Here is a 22,348-nt window from a genome sequence, read left to right on the forward strand (position 1 = left end):
CTTTTCTCTCCTAAAGGAAATTTAGACTTCTTCCATGCCCATTATATTGTTTCATACTATTAAAACATACTACATGAAACCGCTGGGTGAGGTCATCCAGAGTTCTGGAGTTGGGTGCCATCTCTATGCAGATGACACACAATTCTGCTATTCTTTTCCACCTCATTCCAAGGAAGCTCCCCAGATCCTGGATCAGTGTCTGGCAGCTGTGATGGACTGGATGAGGCCCAACAAACTGGGACTTAATCCAGACAAGACCGAGGTCCTCCTGGTCAGTCGTGAGACCAATCAGGGTATATGGTGGCAACCTGTGCTCGAGAGCGTTACACTTCCCCTGAGGACACAGGTCTGCAGTCTAGGTGTTCTCCTGGACTTATAGTTGAAGCTTAAAACTCAGGTGTCGGTGGTGGCCAGGAAGGCCTTGGCACAGTTGAAACTTGTGCGCCAGATGCAACCATACCTCGAAACGCCTGACTTGGCCATGGTGGTTGTAATGAAAACTACCTTTAAGACGACAGGGCCGAAGCCTGTATGACAGTGGCTGTCATCTTGGAGGGCAGGCAGAGCAGGAGGAGGAGTCAAGCTGACTCCTGATTGGGTATAGCAATTGGGGGAGGAGTTGGTTTAGAGAGGGAAAATAAGCTGCCAGATTCTGACAGGGAGAGAAGTGTTTTGACAAGGGTCAGAGAAAGTTGTGATTTTAAGATAGGGAGTTACAGCAGGGATCTGACAGAAAAAGAAGAGCTTTTAGTGAGCCTTAAGTTAGGGAAATAGGCTGAGACAAAAGGCTAGTATTTTACTGAGTTGTGAGAACCAGTAAAAGAAAGATTTGTCTCCTTATACTTGGATAGTATAAGGGAGCTTACTACCCTGTGGTGGAGACAGATAGGGATCTGTTCTCCAGGGATACTGTGTCTAAAGTTAGAACAGTATGTTTTAGGAGTCTCACAGTTGTTAAAAGATTTTCTGTCAGGGGATCTATTTGTTTAAGTAACCAAGTTTCTGCAACTGAATCACGCTTCTGTACCACTCATTCCTACGAGTTGTTGTTAATATAAAGTTCAATAAACTCTTTCTAGTTAACTTTTAACTGGTGTATGCCTCAATCTATCCATTTCCCCAGAACTCACTTTGTCAAAGCATTTTATAGTCCAGTCAGCTAGTGAGGAAGCCATAGAAGATCAAGAGCTCAAACACCTCTTACATACAACACATTCACACCTTTGGTTCCTCAGGCCAATAATTCTGAGGTGGCGGCGGCTAATACTACCAAGAACATTTGGTCACTTGTATATTCAACATAAGGTCAGCCTTTAATTTAGCTATATTGGTGGCAGCGGTGTGATTCGTTTGTCCACCCTGCCCAGATATCTCTTTAACTCCGCTATATTGGTGGCAGCGGTGTGATTCGTTTGTCCACCCTGCCCAGATATCTCTTTAACTCCGCTATATTGGTGGCAGCGGTGGGATTCGTTTGTCCACCCTGCCCAGATATCTCTTTAACTCCGCTATAGTGGTCCATGCCTTTGTTACATCCAAAATGGACTACTGTAATGCACTCTTCATGGGGCTGCGTTTGAAGACAGTTCAGAAACTGCAGTTAGTGCAAAGGTCAGCTGCCAGATTACTAACTGGGGCTAGCTATAGGGAACATACCATGCCTCTACTAAAGCAGCTCCACTGGCTTCCGACAATTTTCCAGGCTCAATTCAAGGTGCAGGTTATCACCAATAAAGCCTTATATGCTTTGGCTACAACCTATTTTTGATACCGCATCTCTTTCTATGAACCAGCTTTGAGATCAGCAAAGGAGGCCCTTCTTTCAGTCCCACTACCATCTCAAGCTCAGTTGGTGGGAACGAGAGAGAGGTCCTTCTCTGTGGTGGCTCCCTGACTATGGAAAACCCTCCCAAAAGAGATTAGGTTATCCCCCATCTTTGAATCTTTCTGATCCAGCCTAAAAACATGGATTTTTAAGCAGGCTTTTGACCTTGAGTAGGGCCCATATGAGGTTGACATTCTGGCACTTTAGTTGTGAATTGATGACCACTATTTTTATCTACAGTTATTCTGCATTTTATTTTATATGTGTTGATAGTGGGTGTTTTATAATTTCTTTGTGATATTGTTTTATGCTCATGTACCATTTATGTTATATGCCATTCCGTGGAGTGCCTTTGTAAACTGCTCCAAGTCCCCTTGGGAAGATAGTGGCACAACATAAATAAAGTTTATTATTATTTATTATTAAAATTAGTGGCTAAGTCTTCATGTTCCCCAACTATCCCAATTTGGCAGTCTATGAGTAAACACCATGAGTAGCTCTGCTCCCCATTTCTGGTCAAAATTGGGACTGTGCTAGTGAGAAGAATCTTTTTCCTCCATGGTCTTGAAAAAATTCCTATAGAAATTGTCACACACACCAATATTTCACAGAGGAGAACAGGGACCAAACGACATCAGAGTGGGATCAAGATGATGGATCAAGAATCAACTCCTTGGGTTTACGGTTTGAAGAAGCTGTCCACAGTGCTGAAACCATTTATGGGAAGCGGCTTCAGCACCATGGAGACTTCTTCTAACACTAGTACTTATACATAGAGCTGATTCATCATGTTTTAGGATAGAGTTTATGAATCCTCGGAGTTGTGGAACCTTTTAAAACAACAACTCCATGATTCCATAGCATTGAGTCATGGCAGTTCAAATGGTGTCAATCTGCATTAATTCAAGAATGTACATTGACTGGTGAACTTTGAAACCAGTCAAAAGAAAGTGGGTTCAAGACGATGGATGTTACCAACAAAGAAGAATACTTAAATAGGTGAGGCTCTGGTTTTTTGGTTTGCCTGAACCTACTAGAAGGTCAAGATGGTGCCCCTTCCTCATTCCTCCCTATGTCAATAAGATGGAGAATCAACTCATTGGGTTTACGTTTTGAAGGAGCTATCCACAATGCTGAAACCATTTTTGGGGAGCAGCTTCAGCACTGTGGAGACTTCTTCTAATATTAATGCTAAAGTATGGAGTTGATTCATCATGTTTTAGGACAGAGTTTATGAATCCTGGGATTTGTGGAAACTTTTAAAACAACAACTCCATGATTCCATAGCATTGACTCACTGCATTTCAAATGGTGTCACTCTGCAATAATTCAAGAATGTAGGTAGACTGGTGCACTCTAAAACCAGTCAAAAGAAAGTGGGATCAAGACGATGGACATTGCCAACAAAGAAGAATGCTAAACTGGGAGAGGCTCTGGCCTTTTGGTTTGCATGAACCTCCTAAAAGGGCAAGATGATGCCCCTCCCTCATTCCTCCCCATGTCAGTAAGATGGAGAATCAACTCCTTGGGTTTACGGTTGAAGGAGCTGTTCACAGTGCTGAAACCATTTATGGGAAGCAGCTGCAGCACCATGGAGACTTTTTCTAACACAGGTACTAAAATATAGAGTTGATTCATCATGTTTTAGGACAGAGTTTATGAATCCTGGGAGTTGTGGAACCTTTGAAAACAACAACTCCATGATTCCATAGCATTGAGTCATGGCAGTTCAAGGTGTCAATCTGATTAATTCAAGAATGTACATTGACTGGTGAACTTTAAAACCAGTCAAAAGAAAGTGGGTTCAAGACGATGGATGTTACCAACAAAGAAGAATGCTTAAATAGGTGAGGTTCTGGTTTTTTGGTTTGCCTGAACCTACTAGAAGGTCAAGATGGCGCCCCTTCCTCATTCCTCCCTATGTCAATAAGATGGAGAATCAACTCATTGGGTTTACGCTTTGAAGGAGGTATCCACAGTGCTGAAACCATTTATGGGAAGCAGCTTCAGCACCATGGAGACTTCTAACACTGGTACTAAAATATAGAGTTGATTCATGTTTTAGGACAGAGTTTATGAATTCTGGGACTTGTGGAACCTTTTGAAACCACAACTCCATGATTCCATAGCATTGAGTCATGGCAGTTCAAATGGTGCCAATCTGCATTAATTCAAGACTGTAGGTGGATTGGGACACTTTAAAACCAGCCAAAAATGAGATGAGAGGATGAATTGGGAATGTTATTGGTAAAACAGGATAGTTGGAGGCTACGAGGTAAGAAGCACAGCCATGAATTAATCCAAGGAGAAGAAAGAAAAGGGTATGATGCTAGCCAAGGGGAATAGTATAAGTAGACATTAAAAATACAAGGATGCAGACTTAATATTTGAACTCAGATGTTTTGTTCCCTTGTGCTCATATACTATCACAGCAAATTCCCCATGGTCCTTACGGCTATTCCTTCTTCTAGCTGCTAGTCAAGAAAAAAAACAACCTTTTCCTTGCTTGTTCTCTAATACAGAGAAGCGTCTCTTATTCTGTATTATCTGTTGCCATGGCAGCAAAACCAAGAACAAGCTCCAAATGAAAGGTTGAATAGGTTCAAACACTAGAAAATTCTACAATAGGTGAACTTAGACTTGCTAGATACCATTGCAGCATAATACTACTACCACCAACCACCATCATTGTGATCATCATCATCATCATCATCATCATCATCATCATCATCATCACCATCATCTACAGATTCTCTCAATGGTGTAGAAATTTTCACTTAGCTCACAGGCATAGAAACACTTCATTTTCAGTTTACTTGCTGATCTTCTGCTTATGAACACTTGAACCAAAGCTTGATCAAGTCCAACTTATATCACTGGTACCACCTTTCATTTAATCCTGGAGAGAGAGAGAAAGTGCATCTACACTGTAGAATGAATGCAGTTTGACACCACCTTAACTGCCATGGCTCGATTCTAGGGGATCCTGGAAGTTGTAGTTTCGCAAGGTCTTCAGTCTTCTCTGCCAAAAATGCTAGTTGTTCATCAAACTTCTCCAAGGACTGTATAGCAGAAGCCATGGCACTTAAAATGGTGTCAAAACTGCATTCATTCTACAGTGTAGACCCATCCAGAGACGAGTAAGCAAACACAAATGAAACTAGGCTGACTATCTTTAGCATAATATGTTCAGTTAGTGCAGAATTCTAACCTGGTGAGACAGTTTTTATTATTATACAATAATAAATATATTATACCAATTATAATTATACTAGCTGTACCCGCCACGTGTTGTTGTGGCCAGTCTTCCCTCCTTCTTTCTCTCCTTCTTTCCCTCCTTCCTTTGCTCCCTCTTTCCTTCCTTCCTTCCTTCCTTTTCTTCCCTTACTGCCTATTACAGGGAAAACCAGCTGATCCCTAATCCATATAAAACACAGACATGTGCTTTTCACCTCAAGAACAGACAAGCATCCCGAGCTCTGAGGATTACCTGGGAAGGAATCCCACTGGAGCATTGCAGCACACCCAAATACCTGGGAGTCACTCTGGACCATGCTCTGACCTACAAGAAGCACTGCCTGAACATCAAGCAAATAAGGAGGGCTAGAAAAAATATCATACGGAAGCTGACTGGCACAACCTGGGAAACACAACCAGACACAGTGAAGACATCTGCCCTTGCGCTATGCTACTCTGCTGCTGAGTACGCATGCCCAGTGTGGAACACATCTCACCACACTAAAACAGTGAATGTGGTTCTTAATGAGACATGCCGCATTATCACGGGGTGTCTGTTACCTACACCACTGGAGAAATTACGCTGTTTAGAAGGTATTGCACCACCTGACATCCACCGGGAAGTTGCAGCCAGTAGTGAAAGGACCAAGGGAGTGACATCTCCAGCTCATCCCCTGTTTGGATATCAGCCAGCATGTCAATGACTTAAATCTAGACATAGTTTTCTAAGATCTACAGAGACACTCACTGGAACACCTCAGCAAGCGAGAGTCCAAAAGTGGCAGGCTCAAACCCAGAACCTGATATCAATGGCTGATATCAAATGGTTGACATAATGGCTGATATCAAATGAGAGACTCCCTCCTGGGCACACAGAAAACTGGGCGACTTGGAAGGCGCTGAACAGACTGCGCTCTGGCACCACGAGATGCAGCCAACCTTAAGAAATGGAGCTACAAAGTGGAATCCATGACATGCGAGTGTGGAGAAGAGCAAACCACTGATCACCTTCTGCAATGCAACCTGAGCCCTGCTACATGCATGATGGAGGACCTTCTTGCGGCAACACCAGAGGCACTCCAAGTGGCCAGATACTGGTCAAAGCACAAATAATCAACTACCAAGCTTGCAAACTTTGTGTCTGGTTGCCCCTGACATGATAAAAAAAATAAAATAAAATAATTATTAATAGAGTCATTAATAATTATTAATAGAATTATTAATTATTAATAGAATTAATAGAATTATGGGATCCGATCACAGATAATTCAGTGAATGGTCCCAACGCGTATTTGAATTCCTATCAATCCCAAAGTATAGCGCCGAGATAGAAAGTATTTTGTTTTGTGGGTATATTATTTGAAATTCATATTTTGGCTGTGCGTCATTAGAATTTGCTCTCATAATTCTTTAAACAAGAAAATAATGAAGTAAACACATCTCTAAAATGACTCTAGCTCCAGCTGCCTGGAATAAAAGGCAGTTTTGAAACAGCAGAGAGGAAATGAGCGTTGATGACTATGGGATGTGAGGGAAATGTTCTTATTGTTTATGCAGAATCATGCTTGAAGAACACTCCAGGAGTTAGACAGCCAAACACACAGCCCTGCTGGAAACCAACCTTGCTTTATAGTGTTTCATGCATGGAACCTACCTCTCTCCACTATGAAATCTGCATTCATCACACCAAGATGTTAAGAGGTTTATGGATTAAGACCCATAGAATGTTCCTGCTTTCTGGCAGGGGGTTGGACTGGATGGCCCATGAGGTCTCTTCCAACTCTTTGATTCTATGATCCATGGTTTTACTTATTTGGGCCCGGGGCACCTGACCTTTATACAATCATAGAATCAAAGAGTTGGAAGAGACCTCATGGGCCATCCAGTCCAACCCCTGCCAGGAAGCAGGAACATTGCACTCAAATCACCCCTGACAGATGGCCATCCAGCCCCTGTTTAAAAGCTTCCAAAGAAGGAGCCTCCACCACACTCCGGGGCAGAGAGTTCCACTGCTGAACGGCTCTCACAGTCAGGAAGTTCTTCCTCATGTTCAGATGGAATCTCCTCTCTTGTAGTTTGAAGCCATTGTTCCGCGTCCTAGTCTGCAAGGAAGCAGAAAACAAGCTTGCTCCCTCCTCCCTGTGGCTTCCTCTCACATATTTATACATGGCTATCATATCTCCTCTCTGCCTTCTCTTCTTCAGGCTAAATATGCCCAGCTCCTTAAGCCGCTCCTCATAGGGCTTGTTCTCCAGACCCTTGATCATTTTAGTCACCCTCCTCTGGACACATTCCAGCTTGTCAATATCTCTCTTGAATTGTGGTGCCCAGAATTGGACACAATATTCCAGGTGTGGTCTAACCAAAACAGAATAGAGGAGTAGCATTACTTCCCTAGATCTAGACACTATGCTCCTATTAATGCAGGCCAAAATCCCATTGGTTTTTTTTGCCGCCACATCACATTGTTGGCTCATGTTTAACTTGTTGTCCACGAGGACTCCAAGATCTTTTTCACACGTACTGCTCTCGAGCCTGGCATCCCCCATTCTGTATCTTTGCATTTCGTTTTTCCTGCCAAAGTGGAGTATCCTGCATTTGTCACTGTTGAACTTCATTTTGTTAGTTTTGGCCAATCATCTCTCTAATCTGTCAAGATCGTTTTGAATCCTGCTCCTGTCCTCTGGAGTATTGGCTATCCCTCCCAATTTGGTGTCGTCTGCAAACTTGATGATCATCCCTTCTAGCCCTTCATCTAAGTCAGTGGTTCTCAACCTTGCTAATGCCGTGACCCCTTAATGCAGTTCCTTATGTTGTGGTGACCCCCAACCATAATATTGTTTTCATTGGTACTTGTCATTTTACTACTGTCATAAATCATAATGTAAATATCCGATATGCAGGATGGATTTTCATTAATTGGACTAAATTGAGCACAAATACCCAATATGCCCAAATGTGAATGCTAGTGGGGGTGGGGGGGAGGAGGATTGATTTTGTAATTTGGGAATTGTAGTTGCTGGGATTTATAGTTCACCTATAATCAAAGAGCATTCTGAACTCCATCAGAGATGGATTTAAACCGAACTTGGCACACAGAACTCCCATGACCAAAAGAAAACACTGGAAGGGTTTCGTGGGCATTGACCTTGAGTTTGGGAGTTGTAGTTCACCCACATCCAGAGGAGCTGTGGATTCATGCAGTGATGTATCTGGACCAAACTTGGCACGAATACTCAATATGCCCAAATGTGAATACCGGTGGAGTCTGGGGAAATAGACCTTGACATTTGGGAGTTGTAGTTGCTGGGATTTACAGTTCACCTACAATCAAAGAGCATTCTGTACTCGACCAACAATAGGATTGGGTCAAACTTCCCACACAGAATCCCAATGACCAACAGAAAATACTATGTTTTCTGATGGTCTTTGGTGACCCCTTTGACACCCCCTCACGACCCCCTCAGGGGTCCCGACCCCCAGGTTGAGAAACACCGATCTAAGTCATTAATAAAGATGTTGAACAGGACCGGGCCCAGGACGGAAACCTGCGGCACTCCGCTCGTCACTTCTTTCCAGGATGAAGAGGAAGCATTGGTGAGCACTCTCTGGGTTCATCCATTTAACCAATTACAGATCCACCTCACCGTAGTTTTGCCTAGCCCACATTGGAGTAGTTTCCTTGCCAGAAGGTCATGAGGGACCTTGTCGAAGGCCTTACTGAAATCCAGGTACGCTACATCCACGGCATTCCCTGCATCTATTTGCAGCTAGTGCAGTAATTCTCCCCACTGGGTGGCTATTAACTTGGTTGTATCATGATGATAAAGTTCATGCCCTCAAGACAAATGTTCAAATTAGAAAAAAAACAGGTCTGATAGTAGAGCATTTCCTTTCCAGCGGTGTACAGCTAAACTAATGAAACCTGTTCTCTTGTTTTTGCCAATATTTCCAAGATAACATTTCCTTTGTCATGCAAATAAGATTACAGGAGGGGAACGAGACCATGGTGTGCTCGCGTTCAATTTTGTTGTTTGCTTTGACAATATTTAACATCCCACCTGTTCTGATCCCTCAGTTAAGTAAATGTTGGATGTTCAAAGTCGACTAATAGGTTGAAATGGTAGATGAGTGACATCTCTAGCTGTGTACCACATTATCTCTTGTAATCAAGTAAACCCCATTCGGAGTCGATCAAAGCTAACAGAAGGCTGCAGCCTGAGCAGTCTATCATCTGAGAGTGGTTGCTTATAGGGAAACGTTGGCAAAGGAATGACTCTACTAAGATGACTTGCAGACGAAAAAGGAAACAACAAGACTTCATTGTTGTAGGCAAATCTTAGCATTTCCATGTGGAGCAAATGGTCTACAAAAGACCAAGAAAGATGGAAACACTGTCAATACAGTCTGCCGCAAGTGTCAATGCCAATCGACAATAATGAGTTGCGTGTCACAGTAAATGAAAGCAGACTTTGGCGGAGGTGGTTCCATCTAAACAGTCTGGCAGGGCTTTCCATGGCTGCAAGTGACAAATTTCAAACAGACTGAAGTGGGTATTTCATTGAGAAACAAGTAGAGGGACATATCCTAAGCTTCCTGGCATCAATTCCCCCAAAAGACTTGTTGCCAATGCACACATTTGTGTCTGGTGCTCATCCAAACCCCTTAATTGCAATGTGAATTACAAATTGGGAATATTTGTGGAGCGACACCAAGAGCGAGTTGGTCAAGAGCGAGTTGGCCCTCTCAGTCTGGTAGGCGGGGGCGGCTCAACCATTACACAAAGTAAGCATTCGCAGTATAGTTGATTTTGCCCAGGGGCGCTCTTGAGGCGCTCTTGGGGGAAAATAGACCTTGACATATGCGAGTTGTAGTTACTGGGATGTATAGTTCACCTAAAATCAAAGAGCATTCTGATCTCCACCAATGATGGAATTGAACCAAATAGGGCACACAGAACTCCCAAGATGAACAGAAAATATATATCAATCAGGGCCGTAGCCAGAAAAAAATTTCAGGAGGGGTTGAAATTTTGGGGGGGGGGGGGGGTTGAAAATTTCACGGGGGGGGGGGGGGGGTTGAAACCTGCCTCCTAGCTCACGCTGAAGCAAAAAGCACAGCAGGGGGCAGAGCAGCCTTCAATAGCCTGCAGCTCCGTCCTTGTCAACCACCCCCACCAAGTCTGGCCTCCTTAATGAGAGCATTCAACATCTCCCCCCCCCCCCCGCAACTTGGTTGCTTCACTACTGTTCTGTTGTGCGCTGGGCCTGTAAATACTTGTCTTTAGAACAGGATGTGCAACTTTTGCCCAGCGGGAAGCCAGGGGGCCTAAAGAGAAGTTCTCAGAGGTTTCCACCACAAACAGTCTTTAGATGGCTTGAGAAGTACAACAAAGTATTTTATTAATTAACAATCAAACAGAAACTTCTCTTGTCTTCAGTAAAGTTAAGCAAATGATTCCAAACTTTTAGGCAACTGGTGAATTCCTAATCTTGCCCACGAAGGACAGGCAACTGTCTTCAATAACTTCTTATTTAAAGGAAAAACCCCGTTTTAACTTCTCCCAGCCTGACTGTAATCTAACCGTTAACTGATGTGGGCTCCGCTACTGGGTCGAACTGCGTCTCGAACGCCGAGTGGACCTACCAGCAAGGCAGTAGATGTTCTCCAGCTGGAGTTCTTTGGTCTTTAGGGCTGTTTTCCTGGAAATTCTTTGGAGACTCTTAAGACCTTTCTCCCCCGGAAGGTCTTAAGGGTTTAAGCTTTTGTACAGGGGTAGCTAGCACACATCCTATATATAAGTTTACCTTGCTGAGACTAACTAAAAATGGATCCCTTCGCAATTGCCCTGAGCAAGGGGCGGGACCAAAACTTAACAATGATTGACAGGTGACTTGCCCTATGACTGCAACCAAAGAAGCCACCTATCTGCAGAGTCCCTGAAACCTAGGACTGCAAGCAAACATTTAATACAAAGCAAATAAAGTTGGAGCTCCTGGTACAGCTGTACCAGAACAACTACATCGGCTATTGCTGCAAGTAATGACAATGTGAATAAATTGCCAATATTTGCTTGAGATAGTGCTTGCAGTTCTAGAGGGACTCTTAATTTTTTGCATCTCATAGACTTAGCATGGGGATTTGGTTAACCAGTTAAAATTCATGAGTATACCAGTTTTTTTAAAAAAAAAATCTGAAACATTTCGGGGGAAGGGGTTGAACCCCTAACCCCCCCCCCCCTCGCTACAGGCCTGATATCAATGATTGGTTGGGGGGGGGGGCAAAATACTGTTTGCTTACCGTTGAAAATTACCTAGGGCCGCCTCTGGTGGTAGGCATCCACCAGCATCTAACATTTGCTTTACAACAGTGGTTCTCAACCTTCCTAATGCCGCGACCCCTTAATACAGTTCCTCATGTTGTGGTGACCCGCAACCAAAACATTATTTTTGTTGCTACTTCATAACTGTAATTTTGCTACTGTTATGAATCATCATGTAAATATCTGATATGCAGGATCTATTCTCATTCACTGGACCAAATTTGGCACAAATACCCGATGTGCCCAAAGTGGAATACTGATGGGGATGCAGGATTGATTTTGTCATTTGGGAGTTATATTTGCTGGGATTTATAGTTAAACTACAATCAAAGAGCATTCTGGATTCCACCAATGATGGAATTGAACCAAACTTGGAACACAGAACTCCCATGACTAAGAGAAAATATTGGAAGGGTTTGGTGGGCATTGACCTTGAGTTTAGGAGTTGTAGTTCTGGCCCAACTTACCTGTCTGAACACATCTTCCCTTATGAATCCGGGGAGGCCCTGCTCTTGATCCCAACTGCGTCACAAACAAGTTTGGTGGAGACGAGAGACAGGGCGTTCTCTGTGGTGGCCCCTCGGCTATGGAACACCTTTCCTGGGGACATAAGATCAGCCCCCTTCCTCTTAACATTTTGGAAGAAAGCCAAGACTTGGTTGTTTGAGCAAGTGTTTGAAAATGCAAGGTAAAAGACATAGGAATTGGAATGACTAGACGACGAGATGGGACAATGTTTTTATCAGGAGATGCAAATTATGTAATTTATGCTTAATAAACAGTCAATATAAATCAATAAAACATCTCATTAGCGTCTCATAGTTAAAATCAAGATCCAGTCTCATCATCCAATTCTTCCATATTCCTATGTTCGTTACACTGCCTATTCAAATGCCTGCTCGAACAACCAGGTCTTCACCTTCCTCCGAAATGTCAACAGGGAGGAGGCCGATCTAATATCTGTAGGAAGGGCGTTCCACAGCCGAGGGGCCATCACTGAGAAGGCCCTGTCTCTCGTCCCGGCAAACGTACTTGTGACTGAGAGCAGGGCCTCTCCAGACGATTTTAACACCCTTAAACTCACAGAAAAAATACAATGTGTAAAAATTACTGTAGTTTTACTATTATTCCTGCCTACATACATACACAGTCTTGATTTGTTCTTTCTTGAGGTTAAAAAAAATAATCACATGATGGTTGTGTCCCCCCCCCCCCCCAAAATGGAGCACCTTCGCCTGTCATGGCACTTATGAAAAATCATATTAAGGATGAGAATATTTGTGAATATTTTAATATCTCCAGTGATACTGCAGAACCAAACGTCACTCACTACGTTCCACAGAAATGAGCACAGAAAAATCACAAAGGAAATTACAAAACAGAATTGCTCTGCTTAGTCATCTTTGTCCGCAGAATAATAAATGCATTCTAATTTCATGCATGGAATATGACAATCCGCTCATTATATCTTTGGATGAAAATGCCCTGCCCGAATTACTGGGCAGGGAGAATGCAGCTGCGGGTGCTCCCCTGCCCACCCTTGCCAGCGTGTGTCTCCTTTCCTGGAGCCTTTTCACGCTCATATGCTTTTCAGGGCACACAAGCTCCAGCCAATAAGATTGAACATCTGGGTCTCAAACTGATTGATTTCTCCCCAGAAGACTGGTGTGAAGACCTCTTCACTCCACTCTGCCTACTGACCATATATAGCCAGCTTAGCAGCTCTCCTGCTCAGTTGCCTTCCTATGCTTCCCACCTTCAATTATAGGTTGTTATTGTTTTGTTCACATGTCAAAACTTGGAGAGTGATTGGCGTGGATCAGATTTTGGCTCATTCCCCTCAGTTGAGGGATCTGCCTATCATGTGTCGGGGAGTGGTAGTGCAGGGAGCCCAGAGCAGTATTGAACAGGAGCCTGCACTATGCTTCTCACAGGCTCATCTGGCGGCAAAAAAAGCCAATGGGATTTTGGCCTGCATCAATAGGAGCATAGTGTCTAGATCTAGGGAAGTCATGCTACCCCTCTATTCTGCTTTGGTTAGACCACACCTGGAATATTGTGTCCAATTCTGGGCACCACAATTCAAGAGAGATATTGACAAGCTGGAATGTGTCCAGAGGAGGGTGACTAAAATGATCAAGGGTCTGGAGAACAAGCCCTATGAGGAGCGGCTTAAGGAGCTGGGCATGTTTAGCCTGAAGAAGAGAAGGCTGAGAAGAGATATGATAGCCATGTATAAATATGTGAGAGGAAGCCACAGGGAGGAGGGAGCAAGCTTGTTTTCTGCTTCTTTGGACACTAGGACACGGAACAATGGCTTCAAACTACAAGAGAGGAGATTCCATCTGAACACAAGGAAGAACTTCCTGACTGTGAGAGCCATTCAGCAGTGGAACTCTCTGCCCTGGAGTGTGGTGGAAGCTCCTTCTTTGGAAGCTTTTAAACAGAGGCTGGATGGCCATCTGTCAGGGGTGATTTGAATGCAATATTCCTGCTTCTTGACAGGGGGTTGGACTGGATGGCCCATGAGGTCTCTTCCAACTCTTTGATTCTATGATTCTTGTGGGAACAAGGGAGAGAGCCTTCTCTGCTGTGGCCCCTCAACTTTGGAACTCATTGCCCGGTGAGATTAGGCAAGCCCCCTCCTTAGATACCTTTGAGAAGGACCTTAAAACGTGGCTCTTCCGCTGCACCTTCGGAGAGTAACCGCACAACTAGACATTGCTGCTACTCTTCAACAGCTCTCTGTCAAAGCTGTTCAGCAGTGGAACTCTCTGCCCCGGAGTGTGGTGGAGGCTCCTTCTTTGGAAGCTTTTAAACAGAGGCTGGATGGCCATCTGTCAGGGGTGTTTTAAATGCAATGTTCCTGGTTCTTGGCAGGGGGTTGGATTGGATGGTGCATGAGGTCTCTTCCAACTGTATGATTCTATGATTCTGCATGTAATTTAGAGACTGGGTTGCCCAGTCTCTGTATTTTTGCATTTCATTTTTTTCTGCCTAAGTGGAGTATCTTGCATTTGTCACTGTTGAACTTCATTTTCTTAATTTCGGCCCATATCTCTAATCTGATAACATTGTTTTGAATTCTGCTCCTGTCTTCTGGAGTATTTATTAAGTAAAAATTCATTAAGACAAGAAAAAGAAGGGGAAAAAAATCTCCAGTTCTCCTACCTCTTCCAGTGCCCAGAGTGAATCAACTCGAGGTTTGATCTTCTTCTCATTGTAGAGTTTTAGGAGTTTGTCCATGACATTATGTATCAGCCCGCTTCGGTTTTGTTTGAAAAGCAGATTTAAGAGGGAAAACCCAGCCATGACTTTGTTTTCTTCGTAGAGCTTGATAGGGTTCACTTTCTCTACTTGCCACCACTACAGGCAAAGAAATGGCAACAGGATTAGAAGCAAGTTAACTGACATAAAACAGCTTTTTGAACTTCACATATAACACAACAAAGATCTAAAGAGCAATAACAATCTGAACAGGGATGATTAACAGAAAAAAGGGCCTTGGTTTATTGGTGGAAAGGACTAAAAATGCCAACAGTAATGAGAGGATTCACAACTCACATAATTAGCAAAGGAATGAATGACTTAAAAGAAAATTCCCAGAGCAGAAAATGCTTGGTGTTGTTGGGTACAAGGAAACATATGGAAATGTTAACACTCCTGTTCTGGCACGGATCCAGACTTTGAATAGGTGTGAACAAGAGCATAAAATGCCTCCCTCCAGAATCTCACTATTTGTGTATGTATTTTAAGTGCCAAATGAAAATGAATTATGTAAACTGGAGGTAGATCTATACTGACCACTTATCCTGGGTCTGATAGGGAGTGTTAAATGCCAAATCTGCTCCAGAATGGTTTTGACCACCACTCCATCCACCACTCATCTCCAGCTGCAGATGCAGGAGAAAGTCCTTACTGTCCTGCAGTGCCAAACCCAGCTTGATGCCCTCAAACAGTCACTCTTGCCATCACTATCAAGTTCTTATTGTTGCAGTGGCCAATGGGCTTGACATGGCTCGTGTTGGTTACTTTTGCTTTGTTGTTCATTCGTTCAGTCGTCTCCGACTCTTCGTGATCTCATGGACCAGCCCACGCCAGAGCTCCCTGTCGGCCGTCACCACCCCCAGCTCCTTCAAGGTCAGTCCAGTCACTTCAAGGATGCCATCCATCCATCTTGCCCTTGGTCGGCCCCTCTTCCTTTTACCTTCCACTTTCCCCAGCATAATTGTCTTCTCTAGGCTTTCCTGTCTCCTCATGATGTGGCCAAAGTACTTCAACTTTGTCTCTAGTATCCTTCCCTCCAGTGAGCAGTCGGGCTTTATTTCCTGGAGGATGGACTGGTTGGATCTTCTCGCAGTCCAAGGCACTCTCAGAACTTTCCTCCAACACCACAGCTCAAAAGCATCGATCTTCCTTCGCTCAGCCTTCCCTAAGGTCCAGCTCTCACATCCGTAGGTTACTACCATAGCTTTGACTATGCGGATCTTTGTTGCCAGTCTGATGTCTCTACTCTTTACTATTTTATCGAGATTGGGCATTGCTCTCCTCCCAAGAAGGAAGCGTCTCCTGATTTCCTGGCCACAGTCTGCATCTGCAGTCATCTTTGCACCTAGAATACAAAGTCTGTCACATTTTCTCCCTCTATTTTCCAGTTGTCAATCATTCTTGTTGCCATAATCTTGGTTTTTTTTATGTTTAGCTGCAACCCAGCTTTTGCGCTTTCTTCTTTCACCTTGATTAGAAGGCTCCACTGCTCCTCCTCGCTTTCGGCCATCAGAGTGGTGTCATCTGCATATCTGAGGTTGTTAATGTTTCTTCCAGCACATCGCATGATGTGTTCTGCATACACGTTAAAAAGGTTGGGTGAGAGTATGCAGCCTTGCCGTACGCCTTTCCCAATCTTGAACCAGTCTGTTGTTCCGTGGTCAGTTCTGACTGTTGCTACTTGGTCCTTGTACAGATTCCTCAGGAGAGAGACAAGGTGGCTTGGGATGCCCATCCCACCAAGAACTTGCCACAATTTATTATGATCCACATAGTCAAAGGCTTTAGAGTAGTCAATGAAGCAGAAATAGATGTTTTTCTGAAACTCCCTGCCTTTCTCCATTATCCAACGGATATTGGCAACCTGGTCTCTCGTTCCTCTGCCTTTTCTAAACCCAGCTTAAACATCTGGCAACTCTCTCTCCGTGTATTGCTGGAGTCTTCCTTGCAGGATCTTGAGCATTACCTTACTGGCAGGAGAAATAAGGGCCACTGTACGGAAGTTTGAGCAATCTTTCGCATTTCCCTTTTTTGGTATGGGGATGTGAGTTGATTTTTTCCAGTCTGATGATTTTTTCCAGTCTGATTTTTTCCAGTCTGATGATTTTTTCCAGTACTTTTGCTTTGGTGTCATGCCATTCTGGGTATGGTATAGATCTTTGCCAATTTTAAATACTAGAAATGCACAATTGCACTAAAATAACAATATAAATAAGCTGAAAGGTATACTGGGTAGGGAGCTGTGCAAGAAGGTGGGTTACGAGGGTGCAAAAGTCTGATCCTGGAACCATGGATTAGCGAACTGGAACAATTGTGCTTAATGAAGAGAGGTAAAATATCAAAAGTGCTTTACTCATTATGCATTATCTACGGCAATGGTTGTCAGCCTGTAGGTCCCCAGGTGCTTTGGCTTACAACTCCCAGAAATCTCAGCTAGTTTACCAGCTGTTAGTATTTCTGGAAGTAGAAGGCCAAACCATCTGGGGACCTACAGCTTGAGAACCACTGATTTACACTAACATGACTATTTTGGCATAAGAAGGTCATGTGATAAAGTCCACAGAATCACCTAGAACAGTGGTTCTCAACCTGGGGTCCCTAGATGTTTTTGGCCTACAACTCCCAGAAATCCCATCCAGTTTACCAGCTGTTAGTATTACTGGGAGTAGAAGGCCAAATCTTCCGAGACCCACAGCTTGAGAACTCTGATCTACACTAACATGACTATTTCTGCATAAGAAGGTCGTGTGATAAAGTCCACAGAATCACCTAGAAAGCTTGACAAGTACCTGAAGATTCTGGGAGCAGTCACATTTACAAGCCTTGTTGTGTACTGTCTATATTGTTTCATGGTTTGTGAAAAAATCTATTGTACTAAAATAAAAGGGAAAAGAGAGAATGGAGAATGTGGCAGACATAAAGAGAGCTGGGAGCCTAGCAAACAGCAAGACATGTACAGATAAGCTGTGTCTAGCAGAGCCAAAAAATTTGTGCACTTACTGATTTTGCAAAGCTGAAGAAACTTTTGGTTTCCCCAGTAACCATGTTTGATGACCCTGGAAGAAAGGGGGACAAAGAAAAGGAATCCATGAATGTCAAAACTGCTCATTAGGAACACCTGTGCCCAAGAATATATCCATAACAACAATCTTAAAATAACACCACCAAAATCTTAGCAAAGAAGGGTTAAGATAGAATCCCTCATCCTATCTGATATTGCTATTCATGTTCGGACGGAGCCCCCATTGGCGCAGTGGGCTAAACCCCTGTGCCAGCAGGATTGAAGACCGACAGGTCACAGGTTCGAATTTGGGGAGAGGTGGATGAGCTCCCTCTATGCGGGGACATGAGAGAAGCCTACCACAAGGATGATAAGAACATCAAATCATCCGGGCGTCCCCTGGGCAACGTCCTTGCAGACGGCCAGTTCTCTCACACCAGAAGCAACTTGCAGTTTCTCAAGTTGCTCCTGACACAACAACAACAAAAAATATTCGGATACCATATTGCACTCCCTGCAATGTTTCCAGATCAATAATAAGCAGGATTTCTCCCCCTCATCCCCAGAGATTTATCACTTTACAAGCTTTCTTTTGCTCTGCTTTGTTGTTGTTGTTGTTGTTTTTTGAAAGGCAGAATGAGAAGTGTATTAAATAAGCATTCATTTTATTTTAAAATATTGTTTAAGCCTCAGGAAGATGTTTTTTTTGTTGTCATGTTACGAGAAATGTGAGAAACTGCAAGTCGCTTCTGGTGTGAGAGAATTGGCCATCTGCAAGGATGTTGCCCAGGGGACGCCTGGATGTTTTTTGATGTGTTATCATCCGTGGGAGGCTTATTTATTTATTTATTTATTTACTGTATTTGTATACCGCCTTTCTCAGCCAATTGGTGACTCAAGGCGGTTTCCAACAAATCAGTATACATAAAACATAATATAGATAAAAAACATTAAACAATATAAAACATCACAAAAGCAATAAAAACAACATCATCAGCGTCTCATTATTCTCAAGCATTGTCCAATTCCATTGTCAGGTCATTCGATTTCCTATATTAGCTACTCTGTATTTGTAAACGTTTGCTCGAATAGCCACGTTTTAACTTGCCTCCGAAACGTCAAGAGGGAGGGAGCAGATCTGATTTCCATAGCCGAGGGGCCACCACTGAGAAGGCCCTGTCTCTCGTCCCCACCAAACGTGCTTGTGACGATGGCGGGACCGAGAGCAGGGCCTCTCCAGATGATCTTAAAGTCCTCAGTGGTTCTCTCATGTCCCCACATGAGGAGCTGGAGCTGACAGAGGGAGCTCATCCGCACTCTCCCCGGATTCGAACCTGCGACCTGTCGGTCTTTAGTCCTGCCGGCACAAGGGTTTAACCCACTGCACCACCGGGGCTCCACCGGGAAGATGTAATTTAGAGGCAACAGGTTTCCACCTTCACATTTCCAAAGGGAAGCTATATAAATCGGTGGTTTCCAACCTTTTTTTGACCAGGGACCACTTTGACCAGCGACCACTTTCCAACATTAGTTCCAAAAAGGTTACGAATCAGTTTTTGGTCAATTTTAGATTTGGTTTGGTTATTTGGGGTGCAGATTCAGAAAATTGCATTGGATAGACCATATCAGCTCTAGTTTCTGATACATAACATATGCTATCTAATAGTCACCATCTGCTCATCAACACAAAAACTATATTCAATAAGCCTTGGTACTATTAGAGGGTTTTGCAAGATCAGTCACTCTCATTGCAACGGTGAGGCCGTGGACCATATTTTAGTTCGTGCAGACCACTGGTGGTCCATAGACCACAGGTTGGGAACTACTGATATAAATGATGGGAGAAAAAATGCCCTTCACATGTTATGGAGAACAAAACTGAAATGATATGTTGAAATCTCCAGAAGATATATTTAGATTTAATAGTTACAAGAATGCTTCAATGATATACCGTATATACTTGAGTATAAGCCTACCCGAATATAAGCCGAGGCACCTAATTTTACCACAAAAAATTGGGAAAACGTTTTGACTCGAGTATAAGCTGAGGGTGGAAAATGCAGTCACTACAGGTCAATTTCAAAATAAAAATAGATACCAATAAAATTACATTAATTGAGGCATCAATAGGCTAAATGTTTTTGAATATATACTGTACTGTCACACACTAGGCCTGTAGCAATTGTCTATTAGCAGGACGTGGTCTCTATATGCCCAGCGGGATGCCCGGGATGCCTCAGCTGAGAGGCCCTGTGGATTTCCCTATACGAAGTCTTTAGAAGCTTAGAAAGTTTAACAAGGTTCTTTATTAATGCTTAAATCTTCAACAAATCAATTAGATACTTCTTAAAATGCCCACAATGGACAGGCAACTTGCTTCATGAACTGTTTCTTTCTTCTATAAAGGAAATCCTTTGACCCCTTCCTGGGCAATCTGTTCTTCGGCTGGTGTGGGGTCCTACTTCCGGTTCCAATTTGCTTTATGGGTAACCCGAGTAGACCTTACTGGCCAAGACACTGCAGATTTTCCAGCTGGTGTCCTTTGGATTTTTTCCACGAATGCTGTGGATCTATTTCTTTAACCCCAATTTTACCACCAAAAACTAGGAAAACTGATGGACTCTAGTATAAGCTGAGGGTGGGAAATGCAGCAACTATGGGTAAATTTCAAAATAAAAATAGCTACCAATAAAATGACATTAATTGAGGCTTCAGTAGGTTAAATGTTTTAAAATATTTACAGAACACTGTAATTTAAGATAAGACTGCCCAACTCTGATTAAACCATTATTCTAAACTTCTTCAATGTAAATGTGCTTACGTATCCTTCCGAAAATAATAAAGAGAGAAAAATCATAAATGTTATAAAAATAATAATAACAGAGTAAAATTTAATAATAACAGTAATAATACAGAAAAATAATAAATGTAATAATAATAGAGTAAAATGATAAATGTAATAATAATAATAATAATAATAATAATAATTTATTTATACCCCGCTACCATCTCCCCAAGGGACTCGGTGCGGCTTACATGAGGCCGAGCCCAAAATACAACAATAAAAGCAATAACAACAATACAAGCAATTTAAAACAACAAAACAATAAAACAATAACATAAACATTATCAATAGGACAACACACTTTAAAATCTATGGGTAGGCCAAATGTAATTAAAATTAAAAAATAATGCTGGACATGGGTGAAAAAGTGATGGGGCAGTTCGTGGAAACATACAAGCAGACCTAAAACAATATAAAGTGCTTTGGAGGACAAGGTGCTATGGGATCATTATTCTGGGAAGGCACAATGGAACAACCACATCTTCAAGCTCCTCCTAAAGATTGCCAGAGTTGGGGCATGCCTGATGTCCTTAGGAAGTGAGTTCCAGAGTCGAGGGGTCACCACCAAAAAGGCCCTCTCTCTCGTCCCCACCAATCGCGCTTGCGATGCAGGTGGAAGCGTAAGCAGGGCCTCTCCAGATGATCGAAGAGATCGTTTGGATTCATATACAGAGATACCGTCACAGAGGTAGGCTGGTCCCAAACCATTCAGGGCTTTGTAAGTGAGAACCTGCACCTTGAATTGGGTCCGGAAAATGAATGGCAGCCAGTGGAGCACCTTGAACCCCAGTAAGGAGCCCCGGTTAACAACCTGGCTGCCACCCGTTGGACCATCTGAAATTTCCGAGCCGTTTTCAAGGGCAGCCCCATGTAGAGTGCATTACAGTAATCCAGTCTAGAGGTGACTAAGGCATGGACCACCCTGGCCAGAGTAAAATAATAAATGTAAAATAACAACAACAACAACAACAACAACAACAACAAAGTATAATAATAAATATCCTTGACTTGAGTATAAGCCTAGGCAGACTTTTTCACCCAACAAAAAGTGCTGAAAAACTAGGCTTATAATTGATTATTGACATGGAGAAGATTTGCCTTCAGCCATTCTTCACTAGAGGTTTTCAAATCAAAGCTGGGTGGTCATCTCTCAGGGTGCTTTTACAATTAATTTCCTTAACTGGCAGTTGGACAAAAGGATCATTGAGGTCCCCTCTAACTTCAAGGGTCCATCACTACCCAATCTCATAAGAGAATCAGCCTGGCACTGCATGTGAATTGTGTTTGCAGAGCTCTATGAAGGGGCGACCCTGGCATTTGGAGAGCCAGTCTGTTCAGAAGGCTTTTTCTTGCCAGTTCCCAGGAGCTGCAGGATGGCAAGATGGTAAATATCAGCAAAAGAGGGAAGGCCAGTCAAAAGTGACCCCAAGGGAGGAAGGATTGGATTCTTTAACAACACGTCAGCTCTTTGGCTTGTAGTCTACAAAAAAACAAATTATCTTCTGAAGGGTCTTTTCAGTGATGATGGTGCGTGTGTGCTGTTTTGCTGCCAAGATAATCTTCTATATATAGGGTGAGGGGAACTGGGCTGAAAGCCGAAATGCTTGTCTAGCTGCCTGGCAGGGTGCACGGGTGTTTTCTTGCCCAAAAAGCTCTTTTGTGAAGCAGGAGATGTGAAATCCTTGGGAAAGAACGTTTGGAAGGAGAGTGGGGAGCAAACAATGTTTGGGTAATCACATTTTAGTATCTTGGTTTGATCTCCACTATCATATAATTTTTAAATATGTTGTAAACCGCAATGAGTCGCCGCACAGGCTGAGATATTAGCGGTATACAAGTGTACCAAATAAA

The 22,348-nt window shown here is 43.1% G+C and overlaps 1 protein-coding gene across 1 annotated transcript in view; it reads right to left on the bottom strand.

The window, feature by feature from the left end:
• Window positions 1-22,348, bottom strand: part of VAT1L (vesicle amine transport 1 like) — a 99,078-nt gene that overhangs the window by 21,493 nt on the left and 55,237 nt on the right. The window contains exons 6-7 of the mRNA XM_060788411.2: window positions 17,652-17,707; window positions 14,556-14,750 (exon numbers count right to left, since the gene is read on the bottom strand). Coding sequence (XP_060644394.2) covers window positions 14,556-14,750; window positions 17,652-17,707 — 251 coding nt within the window. The remainder of the gene's footprint in view (window positions 1-14,555; window positions 14,751-17,651; window positions 17,708-22,348) is intronic.

This window comes from Anolis sagrei, chromosome 8 (assembly GCF_037176765.1).
Source record: "Anolis sagrei isolate rAnoSag1 chromosome 8, rAnoSag1.mat, whole genome shotgun sequence".
In the NCBI taxonomy this organism is placed as follows: domain Eukaryota; kingdom Metazoa; phylum Chordata; class Lepidosauria; order Squamata; family Dactyloidae; genus Anolis; species Anolis sagrei.